The sequence below is a fragment of the Anoplopoma fimbria genome, chromosome 9 (genome assembly GCF_027596085.1).
Source record: "Anoplopoma fimbria isolate UVic2021 breed Golden Eagle Sablefish chromosome 9, Afim_UVic_2022, whole genome shotgun sequence".
Taxonomy (NCBI): Eukaryota; Metazoa; Chordata; class Actinopteri; order Perciformes; family Anoplopomatidae; genus Anoplopoma; species Anoplopoma fimbria.
The window spans coordinates 27,547,943-27,567,887 of NC_072457.1; the positions used below are offsets into that span (position 1 = coordinate 27,547,943).

The 19,945-nt window shown below is 38.5% G+C and overlaps 3 protein-coding genes across 3 annotated transcripts; 2 read left to right on the forward strand and 1 right to left on the reverse strand.

Annotated features, from left to right (window-relative positions):
- Positions 1-3,966: 3,966 nt before the first annotated feature.
- Positions 3,967-9,657, forward strand: fgf8b (fibroblast growth factor 8b). Its single transcript, XM_054604193.1, has 5 exons — positions 3,967-4,025; positions 4,126-4,162; positions 5,086-5,266; positions 8,989-9,095; positions 9,361-9,657. The coding sequence occupies exons 1-5, from the start codon at positions 3,967-3,969 to the stop codon at positions 9,655-9,657; spliced, it is 681 nt and encodes a 226-aa protein (XP_054460168.1).
- A 2,296-nt stretch (positions 9,658-11,953) lies between these two features.
- On the reverse strand, positions 11,954-14,447 carry dpcd (deleted in primary ciliary dyskinesia homolog (mouse)). Its single transcript, XM_054604192.1, has 6 exons — positions 14,267-14,447; positions 13,519-13,599; positions 13,286-13,410; positions 12,999-13,132; positions 12,740-12,842; positions 11,954-12,282 (listed from the first exon to the last, which is right to left on the reverse strand). The coding sequence occupies exons 1-6, from the start codon at positions 14,328-14,330 to the stop codon at positions 12,178-12,180; spliced, it is 612 nt and encodes a 203-aa protein (XP_054460167.1). The 5' UTR covers positions 14,331-14,447; the 3' UTR covers positions 11,954-12,177.
- A 99-nt stretch (positions 14,448-14,546) lies between these two features.
- Positions 14,547-19,776, forward strand: poll (polymerase (DNA directed), lambda). Its single transcript, XM_054604645.1, has 9 exons — positions 14,547-14,584; positions 15,358-15,501; positions 15,662-15,959; positions 16,233-16,350; positions 16,515-16,853; positions 17,044-17,217; positions 17,651-17,779; positions 18,442-18,610; positions 18,697-19,776. Exons 2-9 carry the CDS (start codon positions 15,387-15,389, stop codon positions 19,056-19,058), a joined length of 1,704 nt encoding a protein of 567 aa, XP_054460620.1. The 5' UTR covers positions 14,547-14,584; positions 15,358-15,386; the 3' UTR covers positions 19,059-19,776.
- Positions 19,777-19,945: the final 169 nt, after the last annotated feature.

A 19,945-nucleotide genomic window follows, 5' to 3' on the forward strand; every position in this document is an offset into this window, starting at 1 on the left:
TGCGTCTCTGCCAAAAAAGTTCCCCTTTTTCACAGTGATTGCTGTTTTTGTGCCTCATTCGCTGATACCAGGGCTTTGTATTAGTTAGCAAACTGTGATCCAAATGTGAAAAGCAGCATTGAGAGACTTAGAGAGAAGACAAAAGGGAGTCGGGATCTGAGGCAAAACTTGGACCTGCGTCAACTCTTCTCAAACTCATTAAGAGGCCAGAAATGCTGGTCACTAGAGAATCTCAGGAGTGAGGCAGCAGCCAGTTAGGTATGTAAAAAAAAAAATAGGATAAAAAATGATAGCTTTTGATCATGTTTCAGAGGAACCTTTCATGTACAGTCTGGAGAATTTTAGCAAACCTGGCTGACAGGTCAACTTTACCAAATGCCATTTACGTTTGCAGAGAAGGAATTGTTTCTAAACTGTAAATGGCTGTTGTAGATTGAAGTGAAATTAAGAGATAAATCGACTGCACAGTACCGGACAAAATGTTCTCAGTCAAGTTCTTTTGAAGCAGTAAAGACTGTAAGGTAAAGGCTGTATGTGAGAATAACCAGCTAAGATGTGTGTGTAATCATAGCAATAGTTCAACATTTTGGGATATAAACTCATTTGCTTTTTTTCTGAGAGTTAGATGAGAAGACTCCTGTGTCTTCACACTAATGTGAATCTACAGCCAGCAGTCGGTTAGCTTAGCTTAGCATAAAGACTGGAAACAGCGAGTCTGGCTCTGTCTGAGAGTAAAAAACACAACGCTCACTGGTTAACACTTTATAACTTGTTTCTTTAATCCACAAGTTGTGGTTATACTCTGGGATATAACTATTTCTTGGCTGGGTGTAGTGAGTTCCTGGAGTCACTGTGAGGTTGCTCGGCAACGAGTGTAGACTTATACTGAGTGAGTGGGATCAATCCTCTCATCCAACTCTCAGCATGAAAGCAAATACGTGTATTTCCATAAATGTGCAACAATTTCTTCAAGAAAAGAGGTCAGGTAAGAATCAGTTAAGGTACCAATGGGAAATTTCTGTTTCAGCACCAGTGGCCCTTTTTCAACAAAATGATTGCTAATTTCCTCTGTTAGAAACGCGTCTCTTTCCTTCATCTTACAATTAAATAAGACAAGAACAAGACACTGATCTTAAAGAATCATAAATAAACAATCTGTCTATAAAAAGAACTGAAAAAAAAGAACTGAAAAAAATTGACTAATGTAGTCAATTTTTATCATCACACATATTTAACAGCCATTGCAATAAAATCCTCACTTTTGTTTTCAAAGTATTTGAATTCTTCTCAGAAAGTATTACTGAAAATGCGGAAAATAAACAGCTTTCCTTTGAATCAAGACTTTTGTCATTTTCTGGTCTTGGCTGACCCAAGGCCATGACAAGGGTAAGGATGCAAGCAAGCAAGTAGCTTGGAGAGAATAAAACCTATAATACAATTAAATAGTGTCATGCTTTCTGGCATATGAGAGTCAGCTTCTGATTAGAAGGGGGATTGTTGACATATTGAACATTTTAGTGGATGGAAACAACCCATTTCTCTGCATATTTTGAATGAATCCTGTCACTGGAATTTGCTTCAATGAATAAAAAGAAAAGTTAAGTTTGAGTTATGTACAGCGGACTGTTACAATGCTAAAGCTACATATACAAAAACACCATCTCTCCAGTTTTTTTCTCTTCCTAATCAAGTTTTCTTTAAATGACCCGTGACAGAACTAATCTGTGGGTTCAGACAGTCAAACATCCACTTTTGATGAGTCATTGTGTGCTCTTCATAAAACTCAATCTCTTTAATTATCATGCATGTGGATTTCAGATCTGGGATGTGCGATTATTGCTTCACAGGGGTCAAAATATGAAAGAACAAAGAGCTGAATTGTTCCAGGTGGCAAAATCACTTGTTACAGTGTCCCGCTGGAACTAATAAGGCAGGTCCATTTTCACCCTCTAAATCCCCTGCATTGGCTGAAATGACTGATTTACGGCTAAGACATCGACCAAATTCACATGATTATATATATAATATAGCCCACTTTACTGTTGTACAGCTGTGCTGTGCGAAGGGAGCAAAAGTTTCCCATAGTGTTCATACAACATGGGCCTGCATACGTGAACCCTCACAGGTAAGAGTCAAAAAATGGTTTTGGCTCATTTATACAATAATATATTCTCTAGATAAGCACTTCTATTCTGATTTAAAGCGTGCATGTAGCAGATGCTAAAGTTTTTTCATTCAGTTTTGGCCTTTACAGTCTTTAAAAATTTGTGAATGACACGCTAAATGTTTAGAGTGGGGTTCTAATTTGTTTCACATTCAATCCACGTCACCACTGAAGTTAAAATTCACTTTTACAATTTGGTGCAAATGTTTTACATCTTTCTGTTACAAAACCAAGCAGAAAGAACGTTATTCTTTCTCAAAATTAGGAAAGAACACTTTAACACAGGTGGAGTGACATGTTAATTTTTTATGAGATTTAGCAACACGCTCTGAGAGAGTGTGTATATTCTTAATTCAGAGAGGGGAAAAAAATCTGCTTAAAAATCTTTATTCACAGTCATTTTCTTCTTGTGTTGGATTGAAGAAAGGCATGCACATGATTGATCAAGTTTAGATTATGTTCCTTAAAACCGCCCCTTCTTCCCTATCAGACGAGTGTGTAATAGTCATGTCTATTGAAGGAAACCCTGCCGCTTTGTTGTCACAAAGAATAATTACAGTTTAATTGTATGATGTAGTGTATGAAGCTGTGCTGTGAAAGCAGCAGACCTGGGACACCCTTTTGAAAATCAAACTGGGTTTGTGAAAAGTTATGGAAGAGTAATTGTGAGCGAGAGAGCATTTGTATCCAAAGCAAAGGCCTTAGATGTTATGTGAAAACCATTCTGTGTCATGTGTTCACATGGAATACATATTACTTACATATGTAGGATGAATAAGTACATCACGGTCTGTCCTGAGGGACCACCAAACAACCTCTAACCTGCAGTCAGGGAATAAGTTAATGTAACTGTAGATTTTCTTAAGTACAAGCCAGGGAATGTTTCCATGTGGACATTTCTGCATAGAGAAAACCTAGTTCGCTGAGATTTTACACGGATGAAGATACAGTAATGTGACATGTGCATGAATTAGATGTGGGATTGTGAATAAATGCTTAGTTTGAAAACATTTTGGAAGACATGCTGATATGTTTGTGTGGATCTAACCCACAAATAAGCTCATCACAGACTGTATTTAATATTCTCATCTCTCCTCCTGTTTAATTAAACGTTCGACTCATTGATGGATTTTGTGTTTGTGGATGTGTGAGCAAATAAGTGGAGGCAAAGTGTTTAAATAAGTATTCAGTTTCAAATTGGCTCCAGCTCGATCGCCCCGCCTGCTCTCACCGAGGATATTGACTTTTTTCAAGTTAAAGTATTTAAATGTGGAGGGAGACAGATGCTGTGTGCGGACTGGAGGCGACCACAAGAAATACACGTGTGGAGGAGGAAGGTTGACGTTGGAGTTTTACTATCTGTGCATCTTATGGAGCAGACAGCTGTGGCATCACTGCTCAGACCAAGAACTCGTTGGTACTCGTGGGATTCATTCAACCTTTTTGTGTCTCATTTAATCACCTCTGGTGCGTAAAGATCTTTAAGTAAAACTACAAACTCTCACCATAGAATGTCAGAAAGGCTTTTTTTCGACTTCAAACCTGAATCAAGAGTTCCGTCACTGTGAGAGTGATTGACATGGAGGAGGTTTGGTGACACTTTTCTCCGGACTTTCAGTTTGGATTCTTCTGGACTTTTTTGTTTTTAAACTGTTTTTAGTTCCCTGACATTTTTTGGATCTCTTAATTGTCACGGCTATCACCGTCTATATGTCGAAAGAAGGGAATAAAAGTGAGCTGAAATTCCCACCAGGAGGAACTTTATTTCCGAGAGCTTCCAGCACCGAAACAGTGGAGTATTCATGAAGCAATATTTGAACTATTACAAGATGAGGCTGAGAACATCGAGGTTAGGCTATCTGTAAGTAAAAAAGTGTCAAGATGAAATATCTGCCTTTGTAATTCATTGCATTTAAGCAACAGGTTAGATCTTCTAATTGTTTTCTCTTCTTTCCCATAAGGTTACTTCAGTTCACGGCGCTTTGCTTTTACGCACAGGTAACTCATATTTTTTATTTTTTTACTTCAATAAAAAAGTATTAATGTTGCGTAAACTTAACTATAATTAAGCAGGTAAAACTTAACAGGTATGCAGACGCTAATAGTTCATCTGCAATAGGCTGCAATAACAGTGACAACATTTTATTATGAGTGCTATGGCAATTGGCAACAATTCAAACATCTTGAAAAGAGGTAAGCTCCAGCCTTAAAAGTAATTGTTAAAACACATGTGGATGGAGAACGGCTGAAATGAGAAAAAAAAAGAAGTCAAGAGGGGGTGAAAGATCATCGGTGGTAAAAAACAAAACAACCTATCAGAGGGAAATGTCATCTCCGAGGGTCCGTGAAAGCATCTCCAAAAATAAGCTGTAGGCCTTCATGTATAAATTACATTACATTACATTACATTACAGTCATTTAGCAGACGCTTTTATCCAAAGAGACTTACAATAAGTGTATTCAACATAGGTATTCAAGAGAACTACTAGTCACCAGAAGTCATAAGTGCATCTCCTTTCTTAAACAAGCATCTTAAAGCATAAACCAGAGCAAAAGTATAGTGCAGAGGCAAATTACTACGAAAACAATAATTGCAACAGACTAATACGAATATAATAAGTGCTACAAACTAATACGAATAGGATAAGTGCAGTAAACAAATACAAATTCAATAAGTGCAGCGAACTGATACAAATACAGTAAGTAATGAATGAAAGAAGAAAAAGCAGGATGTAATATGTATATGTTATGACTGGCTTAATGGACTGTGGGCCTGGGCTTTGGCACTTTGACTGGCAAGCTTTAATCTCTTTTTTTTTGTAAAAAAGTTGTAAAGTCAAAAAAAAAAAATTTTAAAAAATAAAATTAACATTAAAAAGTCCTTTCATATTTCATGACATGTGTTTTCTATTGTCCGACAGAACACCGTGCAGTCCCCTCCTAATTTCAAGCACCATGTCACCGAGCAGAGCCGGCTGTCGGACCGCATGAGCCGCAGGTTGACGCGAAACTATCAGCTGTACAGCCGGACCAGCGGGAAACACGTCCAGGTCCTGGCCAACAAGAGGGTCAACGCCAACGGGGACGACGGGGCGGTGCACGGTGAGAGAGAGAGAGAGAGAGAGAGAGAGAGAGAGAGAGAGAGAGAGGTGGAGGGTTAGAAAGTGTTCAAAGAGTATTCATAATTATTATTATATTCCTTTATTGATCCCCATGGGGGAAATTCAAGTGTTGCAGCAGCTCAACCAGACAGACAATAAATACACATACTATACAACTACACAGACAATAAATACACATACTATACAACTACACAGACAATAAATACACATACTATACAACTACACAGACAATAAATACACATACTATACAACTACACAGACAATAAATACACATACTATACAACTACACAATAAATACACATATTATACAACTACACAGACAATAAATACACATACTATACAACTACACAGACAATAAATACACATACTATACAACTACACAGACAATAAATACACATACTATACAACTACACAGACAATAAATACACATACTATACAACTACACAGACAATAAATACACATACTATACAACTACACAGACAATAAATACACATACTATACAACTACACAGACAATAAATACACATACTATACAACTACACAGACAATAAATACACATACTATACAACTACACAGACAATAAATACACATACTATACAACTACACAGACAATAAATACACATACTATACAACTACACAGACAATAAATACACATACTATACAACTACACAGACAATAAATACACATACTATACAACTACACAGACACAGACAATAAATACACATACTATACAACTACACAGACAATAAATACACATACTATACAACTACACAGACAATAAATACACATACTATACAACTACACAGACAACTACACAGACAATAAATACACATACTATACAACTACACAGACAATAAATACACATACTATACAACTACACAGACAATAAATACACATACTATACAACTACACAGACAATAAATACACATACTATACAACTACACAGACAATAAATACACATACTATACAACTACACAGACAATAAATACACATACTATACAACTACACAGACAATAAATACACATACTATACAACTACACAGACAATAAATACACATACAACTATACAACTACAACAGACAATAAATACACATACTATACAACTACACAGACAATAAATACACATACTATACAACTACACAGACAATAAATACACATACTATACAACTACACAGACAATAAATACACATACAATACAACTACACAGACACAGACAATAAATACACATACTATACAACTACACAGACAATAAATACACATACTATACAACTACACAGACAATAAATACACATACTATACAACTACACAGACAATAAATACACATACTATACAACTACACAGACAATAAATACACATACTATACAACTACACAGACAATAAATACACATACTATACAACTACACAGACAATAAATACACATACTATACAACTACACAGACAATAAATACACATACTATACAACTACACAGACAATAAATACACATACTATACAACTACACAGACAATAAATACACATACTATACAACTACACAGACAATAAATACACATACTATACAACTACACAGACAATAAATACACATACTATACAACTACACAGACAATAAATACACATACTATACAACTACACAGACAATAATACACAAACTATACAACTACACAGACAATAAATACACATACTATACAACTACACAGACAATAAATACACATACTATACAACTACACAGACAATAAATACACATACTATACAACTACACAGACAATAAATACACATACTATACAACTACACAGACAATAAATACACATACTATACAACTACACAGACAATAAATACACATACTATACAACTACACAGACAATAAATACACATACTATACAACTACACAGACAATAAATACACATACTATACAACTACACAGACAATAAATACACATACTATACAACTACACAGACAATAAATACACATACTATACAACTACACAGACAATAAATACACATACTATACAACTACACAGACAATAAATACACATATACTATACAACTACACAGACAATAAATACACATACTATACAACTACACAGACAATAAATACACATACTATACAACTACACAGACAATAAATACACATACTATACAACTACACAGACAATAAATACACATATTATACAATAAAATAAAAATAGAATAAATTATAATTACAAAAAAATAACATTTAAGTGTCTAATTTATACAGTAGCCATATATCAGCACAGTTAATGAGGGAAAATATTCACAATATCGCGAGAATATAGGTGTAATTAGCTTTTGAACGTGTATTTGCCTAAATAGCAAAACTGTTAAGCTACCTGAGGTGGCGTAAATTGAAATATTTAAGTCTTAATTTTATTATAAAAGCGGAACAAATGTCCACACGTGTTAATATATTCAGGGAGAATATTGTGTTTGAAATGGTGAAGAATGTTAAACCTAAAGCCCCAGTGTGTTATTGCCAGATCAGTCCAAACCGATGACAGCTAAAGGTCATCCTTTCTTACATTTCAATGCTTTTAAACCTCGGGAAAACAATAAAATAGGAAACGTGTTCACTTTACAAACACAGGAATTGTTGAAATCCAATGGTGCGTGGGATGGTGTTGAAACGCAGTAAAAAAAAAAATGATGTCGTTTTTGGCAGCTTGCAGGAAAACGTTTGAGCCAGGAGAAACAGTAGCAGCAATTGTAAACACCATTAGTGGCATCAGTGTTGCCATCCTTTATGGCCTTTATGAAAGTGAATTATTTCTTTAGTGTGTTTGTACTCTAGAAAGTCCTTGACACCTGTTATGATGGACTTCAAGGGGGAGAGTCTTTGCTTCCAGCAGGGAAAACTGTCTTAAATTTAATCAGAGCAGAAAATCCTGTCACCAAAGGATTTTGGTGTGCCGAGCCATCTTTCCACCAGAGCCACCACCACCATCCGTCCTCTTCTGAATGCCTGCCGCCTGCTTTTTTGGAGACGCATTTTACGAGGAATTTTCATTGCTTTACAACTCAATGTATGACTCAATTTATAAGGAGCGGTGAAGTCAGCATCTTCACTTTATACCTTTTCCTCTCCTTGCGTCTCCTGTGTGCTCTTTTGTCTTTTAAATTTCTCGGCCTACACACACACACACACACACACACACACGCACACACTCTCAGACACACACACACACACACACACACACACATAGGGAGAGAGAGAGTCGGTCATGCACACATTGGCTGCACATCCTAAGTGGGTGTCACTCTTGTAACCGGCCCAAATCTGACCGCTGCTCTGTGCTTGTGGCTGTGTCCCTGACCGCAGTATTCTCACTCTCCTTTATCCGCAGTCTGAGCTGCATCACAGCACAGCATTTTACAGACGTTCAACAACAATCGCGCCGTGCAAAATCACTATCATTTGGTGCTATTTTGGAAGGCTTGCACGCTTTGTTCAAGGCGTCTGCTGGAGCATAAAAGGGTTAAGAGTTAAATTTATATGTCATCTTCATGATTCTGGGTCACTGCACATGAAAAACTATTTAATGGCATTTAATGATGTACATGATGTAATTCCAGTTACATTTAAAGTCTCCACCATACTTCAGGAATATACCATATGTGTAACATGATAATCTGATTGTCTGCACCGTGTCAGAACTGTGTCATCTCATTATTTGTGATCTGTTTTGTCTGTGCAGCTAAACTGGAGGTGGAGACGGACTCTTTTGGAAGTCGTGTTCGCATTAAAGGGGTGAAGACGGGATACTACATATGTATGAACAAACGGGGGAAGCTGATCGGCAAGGTAATCTGGAATTCATAGTTTTGTGGCTGCATATGACTACAGCAACTTCTTGAAGTTTGTTCATGTTAGTCCAGATTTGCACTTTTTGGTGACACATTGGAAGACACATTGGAAGCTATAACACATTTGCATTTTTTATTTCCCTGAGCAGTCATCTCAAGGTTTCAAAGGGTATTAGACTGTCTGGAAATAAAAACGATGTTTCCGCTTCCTGGAAAACCTTCAAACATACCTCAACCTCTCCCCCTCTCTTTCTCTTTCCCAGCGGAAAGGACGAGGCAAAGACTGCATCTTCACCGAGATCGTTCTGGAAAACAACTACACGGCGCTGCAGAACGCCAAGTACGAGGGCTGGTACATGGCTTTCACACGCAAGGGCCGTCCGAGGAAGGCCTCCAAGACCAAGCAGCACCAGAGGGAGGCCCACTTCATGAAGCGTCTACCCAGGGGGCACTTACTGAGCGAGAGGAGACCGTTTGATGTCCTTCCTCTGCGTGTCCCTGCGCACCCTTTGAGCAAGCGGACTAAACATTCCCATCACCAGCGCTCGGGGGGCCGCTGAGCACTGAAACCACTGAGGGAGAACTGTTGACGAACCAGCACAGAAGAACCACTACAAGGGGGAAACAAGTGCTCTCAGAGAAATTAACTTTTACAGTCAAGTGCCCATACACGTTTTGCCTCATTTTGTGGACTTTGTGTAATTTCTTTGTACTGGATTGTATGTAACCATTGACTATCTAATCTGCTAGTTATTTCCAATTCAGACAAATTTTAGGACAGATTTTTACTAGTGAAATCGGGGGGAGTGGGGGCATTTAAAGCACAAAAGAGCTCAACAATACTTTCATGAATGAAAAACCTCTGATTAGAAGTTGGCCAGCTCAGCAGCAAAGACTTTTTAAAACAGAAATGAGTACAATGAAGCTAGACACGGCAGCTATCTGTGGATTTTCTTGTGGTTGCAGCATCAGTTGACATGCTATCCTGCCTTTAGGAGGCCATTCTGGAGACATTTTTAACCTGTTTTTTTTTTCTACATATATGAATATATTTTTACTGTAAAAATGTAAATGAATGATGGAAATATTTATTGTAGAGTGTATATTAAAACCACTAAAGAATCAGTTCACAAGCTGCAAGGCTTTTTCTTGTGTGGTTGTTTTGGGACGGGAAGCTAGCATACATTGTTGGTTGCCCCCCAAAACTGTTGTTTTTTTTCTTCTTCTTCTCCAAGCTGGAGACCCAGATAACTGAGGGGCAATATCTGTGACAGGCTACTGAATTCAATGTGCTCAGCAAGTGAGACTTGGGCCTGAATGGCCTGAGCTATGCATTAAAAGCGATGAGGTCAGCCCACCATTTTGGCCCAAACAAAGGTTACCACCATGTAGTTGCATTTCTCACGATCGCACACCGTAACCCTCTGATCAAATGGGCCCTTTGTGAAACCTCATATAAAAGGGCATGTTATACAATAGTGGGTTCGAATAATAACACGAGGAGGGGTCAGTTATCAAAAAGAAGCCAGTCACACAGGGAGGGGTAAGGGGTTGAGGGGAGGTTTGCGGAGAGAGGGAGTCGAAGGGTTGCAGAAAAAAGCATCGGGGCCTGTGTGGCAAAATGTGGCATCGGCTGAAAGAGGGGGAATGGCTGGGAAGAGGCATTCGGGGAATGAAAGGGAGGCAGAAAAGAAACCCTCTTCCCAGAGGCAGTTGAGCATGACCATCAGAGGCCAAACGACAGGGAGGAAGAAGACCCTGAACAGAGGGACTCGGCTGCTCTCACAGTGCATGAGCTGGATGTCCAATTTGTTAGTTGGTGTTTGCTGCCGGGGGAATCTGTTTTGACAGCAGCTCAAGCTTTGCATAGCAGATTGTAAAGCATTAAAATAAATAAGGAAAATTAAGACTTCAGAATGAATGCTTGGTATTCACTGATTGGCTTTCGGCCGACTTCTTACAAGATATATTTAAGTAATATTAACCAGACTCCTTTTCAAGTATGTATGAATGCATTTTTGTCAAACGTTCCAAAAAAAAAAAAAAAAAAAAAGTCCTTCACAAGAATTTGCAAAACAACAGGACAGGCTGGGTTCAAAATGTTTTCTTATATTCCTGGTCCATCCATCTGGAGGAAGACAAAGCACAATAGTGAGAGACCTGTGGTTTTGTCTCTGCTTTTTACACTTGCTCTCTGGGTTTGGACAAGTGGTAAAAAAATGCAAGGAATCACAAGCTTGAAACACACTATATTTAAATGCCATTGTCTCTTTTAAACAGAAATGGGTTTTTTTTTTAATCCACTGTCTAAGTATTTCTGACTGGACAGTGTTTTTTAAAATCAAACTTGCTGAAAAAGTGGACAAATATCCCCTTTTTAAGCATGGATCTGTACAATTATATTTGTTGTGCACATGTCATATTAACATAGAATAAATCCAAGCATCAAATCATTTTTGCATTCGTCCTTGCTAGACAATAATATCAAATCCGTTTGGAACAAGGCCCTGCGTCTGTTGCACATATTTTTAACTTGTGTGTATTTAGTTTTAGCAGGAGCCCACAGAGTCAGAATGTCCTTTTGTTGTAAAGAAAAACAGTAACACTAGCTTGCTCGCTGGCCAGAGTTTCAGTAATGGCTTTCAGGGTGGCCCGCTACATGCAAGGAACATGAGGGTATTCAGTTAACACAAATGGGATGTGCTCGTAACAGTGACCCTGGAACGAACAGGGATGAGGCATTGTGTGTTTTGAGTGTTTTACAAGGACATCACTGAAAGGAGGGTGGTAGGTTATGTGACCCCCCCCCACCCCCCCATTAAAATTGTTCCTAAGTAGGTTTGGTAACAAGAAGCAAAAATTGATAATGTTTTGATACAATTAAACTTAATAATGTAATAATATTTTTCTGTTATAAACAATTAATTTGCGAAAACACTCGTGGATCAGCTACAAAGTTTATAAATCAGGTTTTCAGACTTAAAAAACATTTGTAATATATTTAATTGAATATGTCTGTATCAAATATAAATGGCAGAACAAAGTAAAACACATTATCGTCTCGCTCCCATAGTCCGATTTCACTGAGTTTTGCAGTCAACATCCCCTTCGCCGGTCCCCTTTAGTTTCTTCAGCTCCTTCAGTAGCTCCTGTTCAAGGGTTAAGATCTCCTTGGGTTTCTTGTACTGAGAGAGAAGAGAGAAGAAAAATAATTACTTCAACATTCTCCCCGTCTCCCTCCTGCAAATCCCTCACGGTAATCCTGTTGAAAGAGCATGCAGTATATAAAGCAATTATCACAAAAAGAGCAATTGTTGTAGGTATAAATAATATTGTTGGAATGTAAAAAACTTAGGACTGACTGACAGGTGCACAGAGGTATAGCTTAAGTATAAAATAATAATAAAAAAAAACATCTGTATCTAATCCTCACGATAAATAATAAGTAAAACTTTTCAGATACTTTTGTATCTATTTGGATTGCTGGGGTCATACTTATTTTGGTCCCTGCACTCAACGTTTTAGGCTAGAACAAATGTCTAAGAATCAACCAATAATGCTTAGATCTTTATATTAAAGCCTTGGGTAACATAACATTCATGGTATATATTTGGTTCTTTGTTAAATTTGTGTAGGACTTACGCTGACAATTAAAGTGTTGTTGGCGTGAGTGTGGCTGAGGGCGGAGTTGTCCAAAGGCAGCTTACTGCGATCTAAATCAGTAATACTGAACTTCTTATAATACCTGGGAGGACATGGAAAGGATGTTATAGGGTTATCGCATTACTGTAAAGACAAATGTATTGTAAACAGTGCCATCTATAGGGAGGACTTAAGGATTACATACAACAAGTGTGCAACAGGAGGGAAAAGGAACCCCAGTGTTTTCATGCATTTTTACTTTTTGTTTGAGGTTTTTATGATGATGCATCTGTCAGATGGCTCCGCAAAAACACTGAAGACATCTCTGGGGAAGGGAAGGTTGCGAACTCTCCACTGAAAGCTGGTATTTGTGTCTTTACGCAAGAACACAGGCTGTGGAGACAAGAAACATTCAAATCCATTTAACATACAAGGCATTTGCTAGTGTTTTTATTAAAGTGAACTTAAACAAACAAAGATGCCCATTTAATATAAAGTGGTTCAACTGTACTTCTAAAGTCAAAGAAAATGTAAAAGAAAACCCACATTGGAGCAGTTCTCCTTGATCACCTCCGAATCGGCAGAAGTGACAGGGCCTGCAAGTGGCTCCCCAACCTCTACCTGCCACTGGCACTGAGCTCCAAGTGTGCTTTTAAGACGCCACTTTCGTACTGAAAAGAACCAAAAGGCGATTTTATAAGATACATAACTTGTGCCACATAAATGCAGAACACCAGCAGCCACATGTGGCTGTGGCAAACTCGAGACTTGTTACTTACCAAGGAGCTCATCTGTTTTTAAGTCATACTCCTCTGCCATTTCTTTTCCATCTGTAAAGAGGTAGTGGATCTTCCTTTTTCCTGGAGGTGGAATTTGAAAAGAATTTTCATACAAACTAAAAAACAAACAAACAAACAGAAGACTATATTGTAATTACACATGCAATGCTATTCACAGTATAACAGGGGACCCTTCTTTGAATAGTAAGCAATATATCAAACATATTTTTCATTTAACAAACTACAATATTAATGCATTCTTGGTCAAATGAAAACTGCTGTAGTGGCTGTAAATGTAAAGCAGCATGAATGGATAAAGGGCTGGTGTTAAGTGAGCACAGATGATAACAGGAAGGTAGAAACACTCGATACGTACAGACATCCCACAATAAGATACATGCTTGAATGGGATGCTTAACTAGTCTGCAGAGACCTCAAAGAGCAGAGAGTCACATGGTGGGTTGACCGACCTCTCTTTTAGGTGGTTACTTTTTCAGATAGTGTATTACACTCACACATTCATTAACTATTATTAACTATTATTATAGGCATTATAGTCACGCTACAGGACTACCTGTGCCACCTGCTTGTTGCCTAGTGACACTGTTGTTAGCTGGACTGCTAGCTAAAAGCCTGAGTGAAGGAAACTCACTATCAGGTAAACGATACAAATGCTGCGAGTTTACAAAAGCAAATGTTTTTTAAAGTTATTTTAATAAGTTGCTTTTCTCTTTCGTTAGCTGCTCACCGTCGTGTATTAAAGCAGTTTTCTTCGATGATTTTAGGATGTCAATCCAGCTTTGCACAGCCATGTTTCTGAAGATGTTTTCTGTTTCCGGACTCCAACCGTAACCACGGCAACCGAGGTTGCTACGCGATATAAATAAGAAAACCCTTATAGAATAAATAAAACCATTACATCTTAAAAGTTATTACAAGAACAACGATGTAATAACAGGTGTAATATGTGGATTTTGGGTTAATTAAAAAAAACAACCCAAAAAAACATGTGACCCGGAAGTGAAACGGAACAGATGGTATGACGTATGGGTCCGTCTGAACAGGGGTAAGAGGCAAACACAGTTTAAAGAGTTATCTGCGTCAAACATCTTATATTTGGATATTTTAGAATGAATTAAGGCTGAATTGAAATATAAAGTGAAAAGTTGAAGCAGTCAAAATACTTTCGGTTTGTTGTTTAGGACGTTAGCTCACGCTAAGCTACATGAGATAACGCTAACACACAGATCAGTGTCTCAGCCTGCATCATAATAATAATAATAATAATAATAATAATAATAATAATAATATAATAATAATGCATGATGAGTGGACTGCTGTGTCAGCTCACTGGATATCTGCACTGAGTACACAGTGCAGAAACAGCTCCCACTCTTTGGTATGTGTGTATCCACATATAATAGAATGCACTACTTATAGTGTTAAGAACACACACATGTTGACTATGCAGAGTCCTTTTAGGCAGTAACTATAGGATACATGTACTGCTTTGTACGTGGTTCAATGGCACAAAGCACACATACTTCAGTGCTGTAGGACTCCAGAGTCCAAACCCTTGTATTTTGAAATTTCACTACACTACACTAGTGGGAAATATTGCATTTTTTCTTCATTTATGTGACACTAGTTACTTTGCAGATTGATGCTTTACTTTCATAACGAATGATCATATTATCAATTCTAATGATTTAGTCATGTAGATTACAGTATCCAATAGTTTTAAAAGTAATACAATTACACAACTTATCTTCCAGACTTGTGGGTGGGTTTTACAAAGTTGATACAACCCAATAAATAATTTTGCTCTCTATGTCACAGGCCACTGGCTCCCCCCTTCAAGAAACAAGATGGAGCATCCCCACGGGATTATGAAAGCCTTTCCTAAAGTTAAACGAACTAGAGTGTTACAGGGAAAGGATGCACCACCAGTAAAGAAGAAACCTGACGAATTTGATATCACAGGTTCTAACTGTGTGTGTGTGTGTGTGTGTGTGTGTGTGTGTGTGTGTGTGTGTGTGTGTGTGTGTATGAGTGAGTGAGAGAGACTGAAAAAAATGTCAAATTGAAGCCTGAAAATGCAACATATTTGCTTATTGTAACACATTCTTCTCTTTTGAAACAGGAAACACTTTTGATGGTGTCACAGTCTACATCCTGCCTGCTGGAATAGGAAATGCCAGATGCCAGATCTTTCAAAGACAAATTCGGCAGAATGGAGGACAGACGGAGAGTTCACTGTGTCCCAGTGTCACTCATGTTGTTGTGGATGACAACATGGACTGTGACAGGGCCCTGCGCTTACTAAAAGTGGATGTTATGCCCTCTGGAGTCCAACTGGTGAAATGCGTTTGGTTGAGCTCGTGCATCAGTGAGAAACAACTACTGGATGTTGACAGCTACAGCCTTCTCTTACCCAAGAGGTTAGTGACCTAGTAGTCCTGTTTTAGAATGCAAACTTTTATCTGTACCTCATGATGATTCCAGTTTATCAAACACACAGACTTGTGCTTGTCAATACACTACAGTGAAGCAAGCCATGGTGAATGTGTATCTACTTTTCCCTTGTACGTCACAATTACCACTTAAAATTGAAGTATTTACAAAAGTGTGTTGACATGGAGACAGCAAATATATGTTAGACAATTCAGTGAGTCATCAGTTTTATAACGTCTTTTGATGTCCTCCCAACTTAGAGAATCGGAGACACGGCATGAAAATATTAAAGAAGAGCCGCTGAATGTCAAGCCCACTGACGAAACTATTGCGGAGCCAGTGTTTGATCAGACCAAGCAAGAGGAGACCATAGACACGGTAGGTTTCCAAGTCATGTGTACAGGTTTTAAAGGTTTTGCAGTCTTTTGAGTCAGTAATTGTTTTCCACAATAGGGGACAAAAGCTTGACCTTGAACACAAAAAACAACAATCTTTTTTTCTTTCTTTTTTTTTATAGTTTAACATTACATTTTTTCTTTCAGACAATCCCAGACACTAAAGAGGAAGTGCGAGGTGAAGAAGACGGGGTCTCACAGAGTGACCTGGAAGCTCTCATCAGTGGCCAGCACCCCAAAGAGGAGACTCCTGGCCCCAGCCTAGACCCCGGTCCAGACTCTGCTGCTCAGATGGTGGTCTCAGGGAAGTGGGTCTGTGCCCAGTCCTCTCACTCCAAAATCAATAACTTCAACAAACACATCACTGACAAACTAGAAGTGCTGGCTAAGGCCTACACAAACCAGGGGGACAGGTGGCGGGCGCTGGGCTACTCCAAGGCTGTCAACGCACTGAAGAGTTACCACAAGCCTATTACATCATATCAGGTAACCTAATGCAGATGCTTTTACTATCATGTTGTTTGTAGTGTCAGTAATGTGTGTAGTTGTTGGATATACTGTAGCAATACTTTTTATTGAATGACAGGCAAGTACAGAGATTGTTTTTTGAGCACAATACAGGGATTATTTTGCGTATATTCCTTTTTGAATTGCAACTTGTTTTTATTTGTTTTAGGAGGCTTGTCAAATCCCAGGAATTGGTAAACGCATGGCCGACAAAATTGTCGAGATCATGGAGAGCGGTCACCTGCGGAAGCTCGACCACCTCGGGGAGGCTGTGCCAGTATTGGAGCTTTTTACTAACATCTGGGGCGCAGGAACTAAAACTGCACAGCTGTGGTACCAACAGGTAAGACACACACACACACACACACACACACACACACACACACACACACACACACACACACACACACACACACAGACACAGACACAGACACACACACAAACACATTGAATCAAAATACCACAGGCATTCTTTAATTTAATGTGACTTCAAGCTTGCACTTCAACATTGTGAAAAGATACGTTTTTGTACAAACTGAGTTGTCAGATAATACAAAAGAAATAGTCATATTAAAATAAATTGTCCAGGCCGATATAGTACCAATATTATGTTATTGGGAGTGTTTTGTGGTAAATTGTCCCTTAAAGCTCTGGGCTGTAACGTTTGATCTTAATAAGGTTGATATCTAATGTGAGAAGGACACAGGAGGCATATATCTAATATACAACATACTGCATTCTTTGAAGATTTCTCAAAATTGGTATTTATCTTTTAGGGATTTCGCACACTGGAGGACATCCGCACAAAAGCCCACCTGAGTAACACTCAGAAAATAGGACTTAAGCACTACGATGACTTGTTAGACCGCATGCCCAGAGAAGAAGCAACAGCCATACAGAACGTGGTAATGCATCTTCATTTGTCCCAATATCTACATGTATAATTCTGTGATGATATGTTGTGATATGTTTGCTTCTTTCACCACTTTAATATGTTTATTCAAGCACATAGAGGTGAGATATCTTTGAGAAAGATTCCCCCCCGTTTAACCCTCAGTCATTTGGAAGCAGGAGGCTTGAAGAAGGAAAAAGTTGTGTCAGCTTTCTTTGACTGCTTGATAATGGTCAAACCAGACTGTGTTCTCACAAAGTGGAGCATCCCAAAGGGGAAAACTGACTCTTGAAACCTTAAAAAAGTAGCTGCATTTTAAGTTAGCCAGATACCTGTTCACTCCAGAGCGTCGAGTACAACGTTAGTTGTTTTCATATTGTATTACCTGGATTTTCTTTTTCCTTCAAAGCTGCCAGATAGAAAGTGCGCATTAGATAGATGACTAAAGCATGTGTACTCCCTCAAGCTTGTCAAGTATAAGCAATGCTTTAGCAGGCCTACCTCCCAGTATTTGGCTTACTTGTTTGCCAGTGGCACCGTAAAGACAAGAGAACATACAAAAGAAACACTGCTTTTCTATTATTGAGAAGCCAAAGATTTAAATAAGCTCCATCACTCTTGGACAGATGATAACCTATATTTTGTGTCTTTTTTTTTTGTTGGGTGTATGTGCAGCTGAAGGATGCTGCCCAGGCCATAGACCCAGGCATGGTAGCGATGGCGTGTGGCTCCTATCGTCGGGGAAAGGCCACATGTGGAGATGTCGACGTACTTATATCTCATCCTGATGGCAAGTCCCACAAGGGGATTTTTAGCAAGGTGTTACAGAACCTCCATGACAGCGGTAAGCTCCATCTTCTCAAGCATGTCTTATTCTTACATTTGTTTTCCTTAAGAGAAACCTAAAAAAAACATCTGTTTTACTTTAAGGGTTTTTGACAGACGACCTGGTGAGCAACGAGGAAAATGGTGAGCAGAAGAAATACATGGGTGTGTGCCGTTTGCCAGGACCTGGCCAACGCCACCGCAGGCTGGACATCATCGTAGTGCCCTACAATGAGTTCGCCTGTGCTCTCATGTATTTCACCGGGTCGGCGCACTTTAACCGCTCATTGAGAGCCCTGGCAAAGACAAAAAGGATGAGCTTATCGGAGCACTCGTTGAACAAAGATGTGGTGCGTCAGGGAAGCTTGAAGGTGTACGGCGGCACTCCATTTGCTACACCGACAGAGAAGGATGTTTTTAGTCTTTTAGGCATACCATACAGACAACCTCATGAAAGGGACTGGTGAGCATTTGCCAATCACCAGGCCGGTCACAACGTCTTGGCGGTTTTTATAGAAAATCATAATGATAATGACGACAATGCAAACTGCAGTTATGCTCAAACAGCCATTTTTAAGGATGTTTTACTGCTCCACAGATCATGCAGGAGCCCTGTTTTACTTGAATGATGATTTTATTCTACAAGATGCTGGGTTCACTCAAATGCAAAACAACTTATTTTCTCACTTATCCCTAGTTATATCAGTTGTTGTTTAAGTGGTTTTTGGCAAGGTTTTAAGATGTCTGCCTCTGAAACGCCTGCTACCACCCCAACACAATACAATGAATTTAATTTTGTTGTGGGATCCAGAGCCTTTAAAGATAAAAAAATGTTTTTTGTAGGGACAGTTTCTTCAGCCGAAGGTAGCCGGATTCAGCTGAGCAACCGAGAACATTGTTTAAAGTTAATTTGCTATTAAGTTTTGTTAAGTTTTTTATATTAAGTCGATATTAAAACTTCCATTATAAAAAACTGGCAGCAAAGGTTTCAAAGGCAAGTGTCTCAAAACTTCGACAGAAACTCCCCAAACTATGCACAGGACTAGACACCACTAGAGGTAAGTGGAAAAATATGTAATATTGCAGGTTGAGTGAACTGGGCCTCTTTAAAGACATTTTAATATAGAAGATGCTTAAAATGGTGGATTGTATTAAAGATAAGTAATGATAATAAAACTTATCAAAGGGTAATATCAGATCTCTTCCTGTGTTTTTGTAATTTCTTTCAGAACACATTAGTTTACTGTTTTAGTCTGAAAATTAAGATATGGTTATATTTGCAGTATAAGCTGGCTTGTAGACTTGTGACATACATTACATTACATTACAGTCATTTAGCAGACGCTTTTATCCA

What these genes read in the sequence shown, in the direction of transcription:
- fgf8b (XM_054604193.1), top strand. Translation starts at nt 3,967, where the DNA reads ATGAAGCAATATTTGAACTATTACAAGATGAGGCTGAGAACATCGAGG. An exon ending in CGCTTTGCTTTTACGCACAG is followed by an intron (nt 4,163 to 5,085) that starts GTAACTCATATT and finishes ATTGTCCGACAG; the next exon opens with AACACCGTGCAGTCCCCTCC. An exon ending in GGACGACGGGGCGGTGCACG is followed by an intron (nt 5,267 to 8,988) that starts GTGAGAGAGAGA and finishes TTGTCTGTGCAG; the next exon opens with CTAAACTGGAGGTGGAGACG.
- dpcd (XM_054604192.1), bottom strand. Translation starts at nt 14,330, where the DNA reads ATGGCTGTGCAAAGCTGGATTGACATCCTAAAATCATCGAAGAAAACT. An exon ending in AACTGCTTTAATACACGACG is followed by an intron (nt 13,600 to 14,266) that starts GTGAGCAGCTAA and finishes TTCCACCTCCAG; the next exon opens with GAAAAAGGAAGATCCACTAC. An exon ending in TCAAGGAGAACTGCTCCAAT is followed by an intron (nt 13,133 to 13,285) that starts GTGGGTTTTCTT and finishes TTGTCTCCACAG; the next exon opens with CCTGTGTTCTTGCGTAAAGA.
- poll (XM_054604645.1), top strand. Translation starts at nt 15,387, where the DNA reads ATGGAGCATCCCCACGGGATTATGAAAGCCTTTCCTAAAGTTAAACGA. An exon ending in TGACGAATTTGATATCACAG is followed by an intron (nt 15,502 to 15,661) that starts GTTCTAACTGTG and finishes CTTTTGAAACAG; the next exon opens with GAAACACTTTTGATGGTGTC. An exon ending in AAGAGGAGACCATAGACACG is followed by an intron (nt 16,351 to 16,514) that starts GTAGGTTTCCAA and finishes TTTTTCTTTCAG; the next exon opens with ACAATCCCAGACACTAAAGA.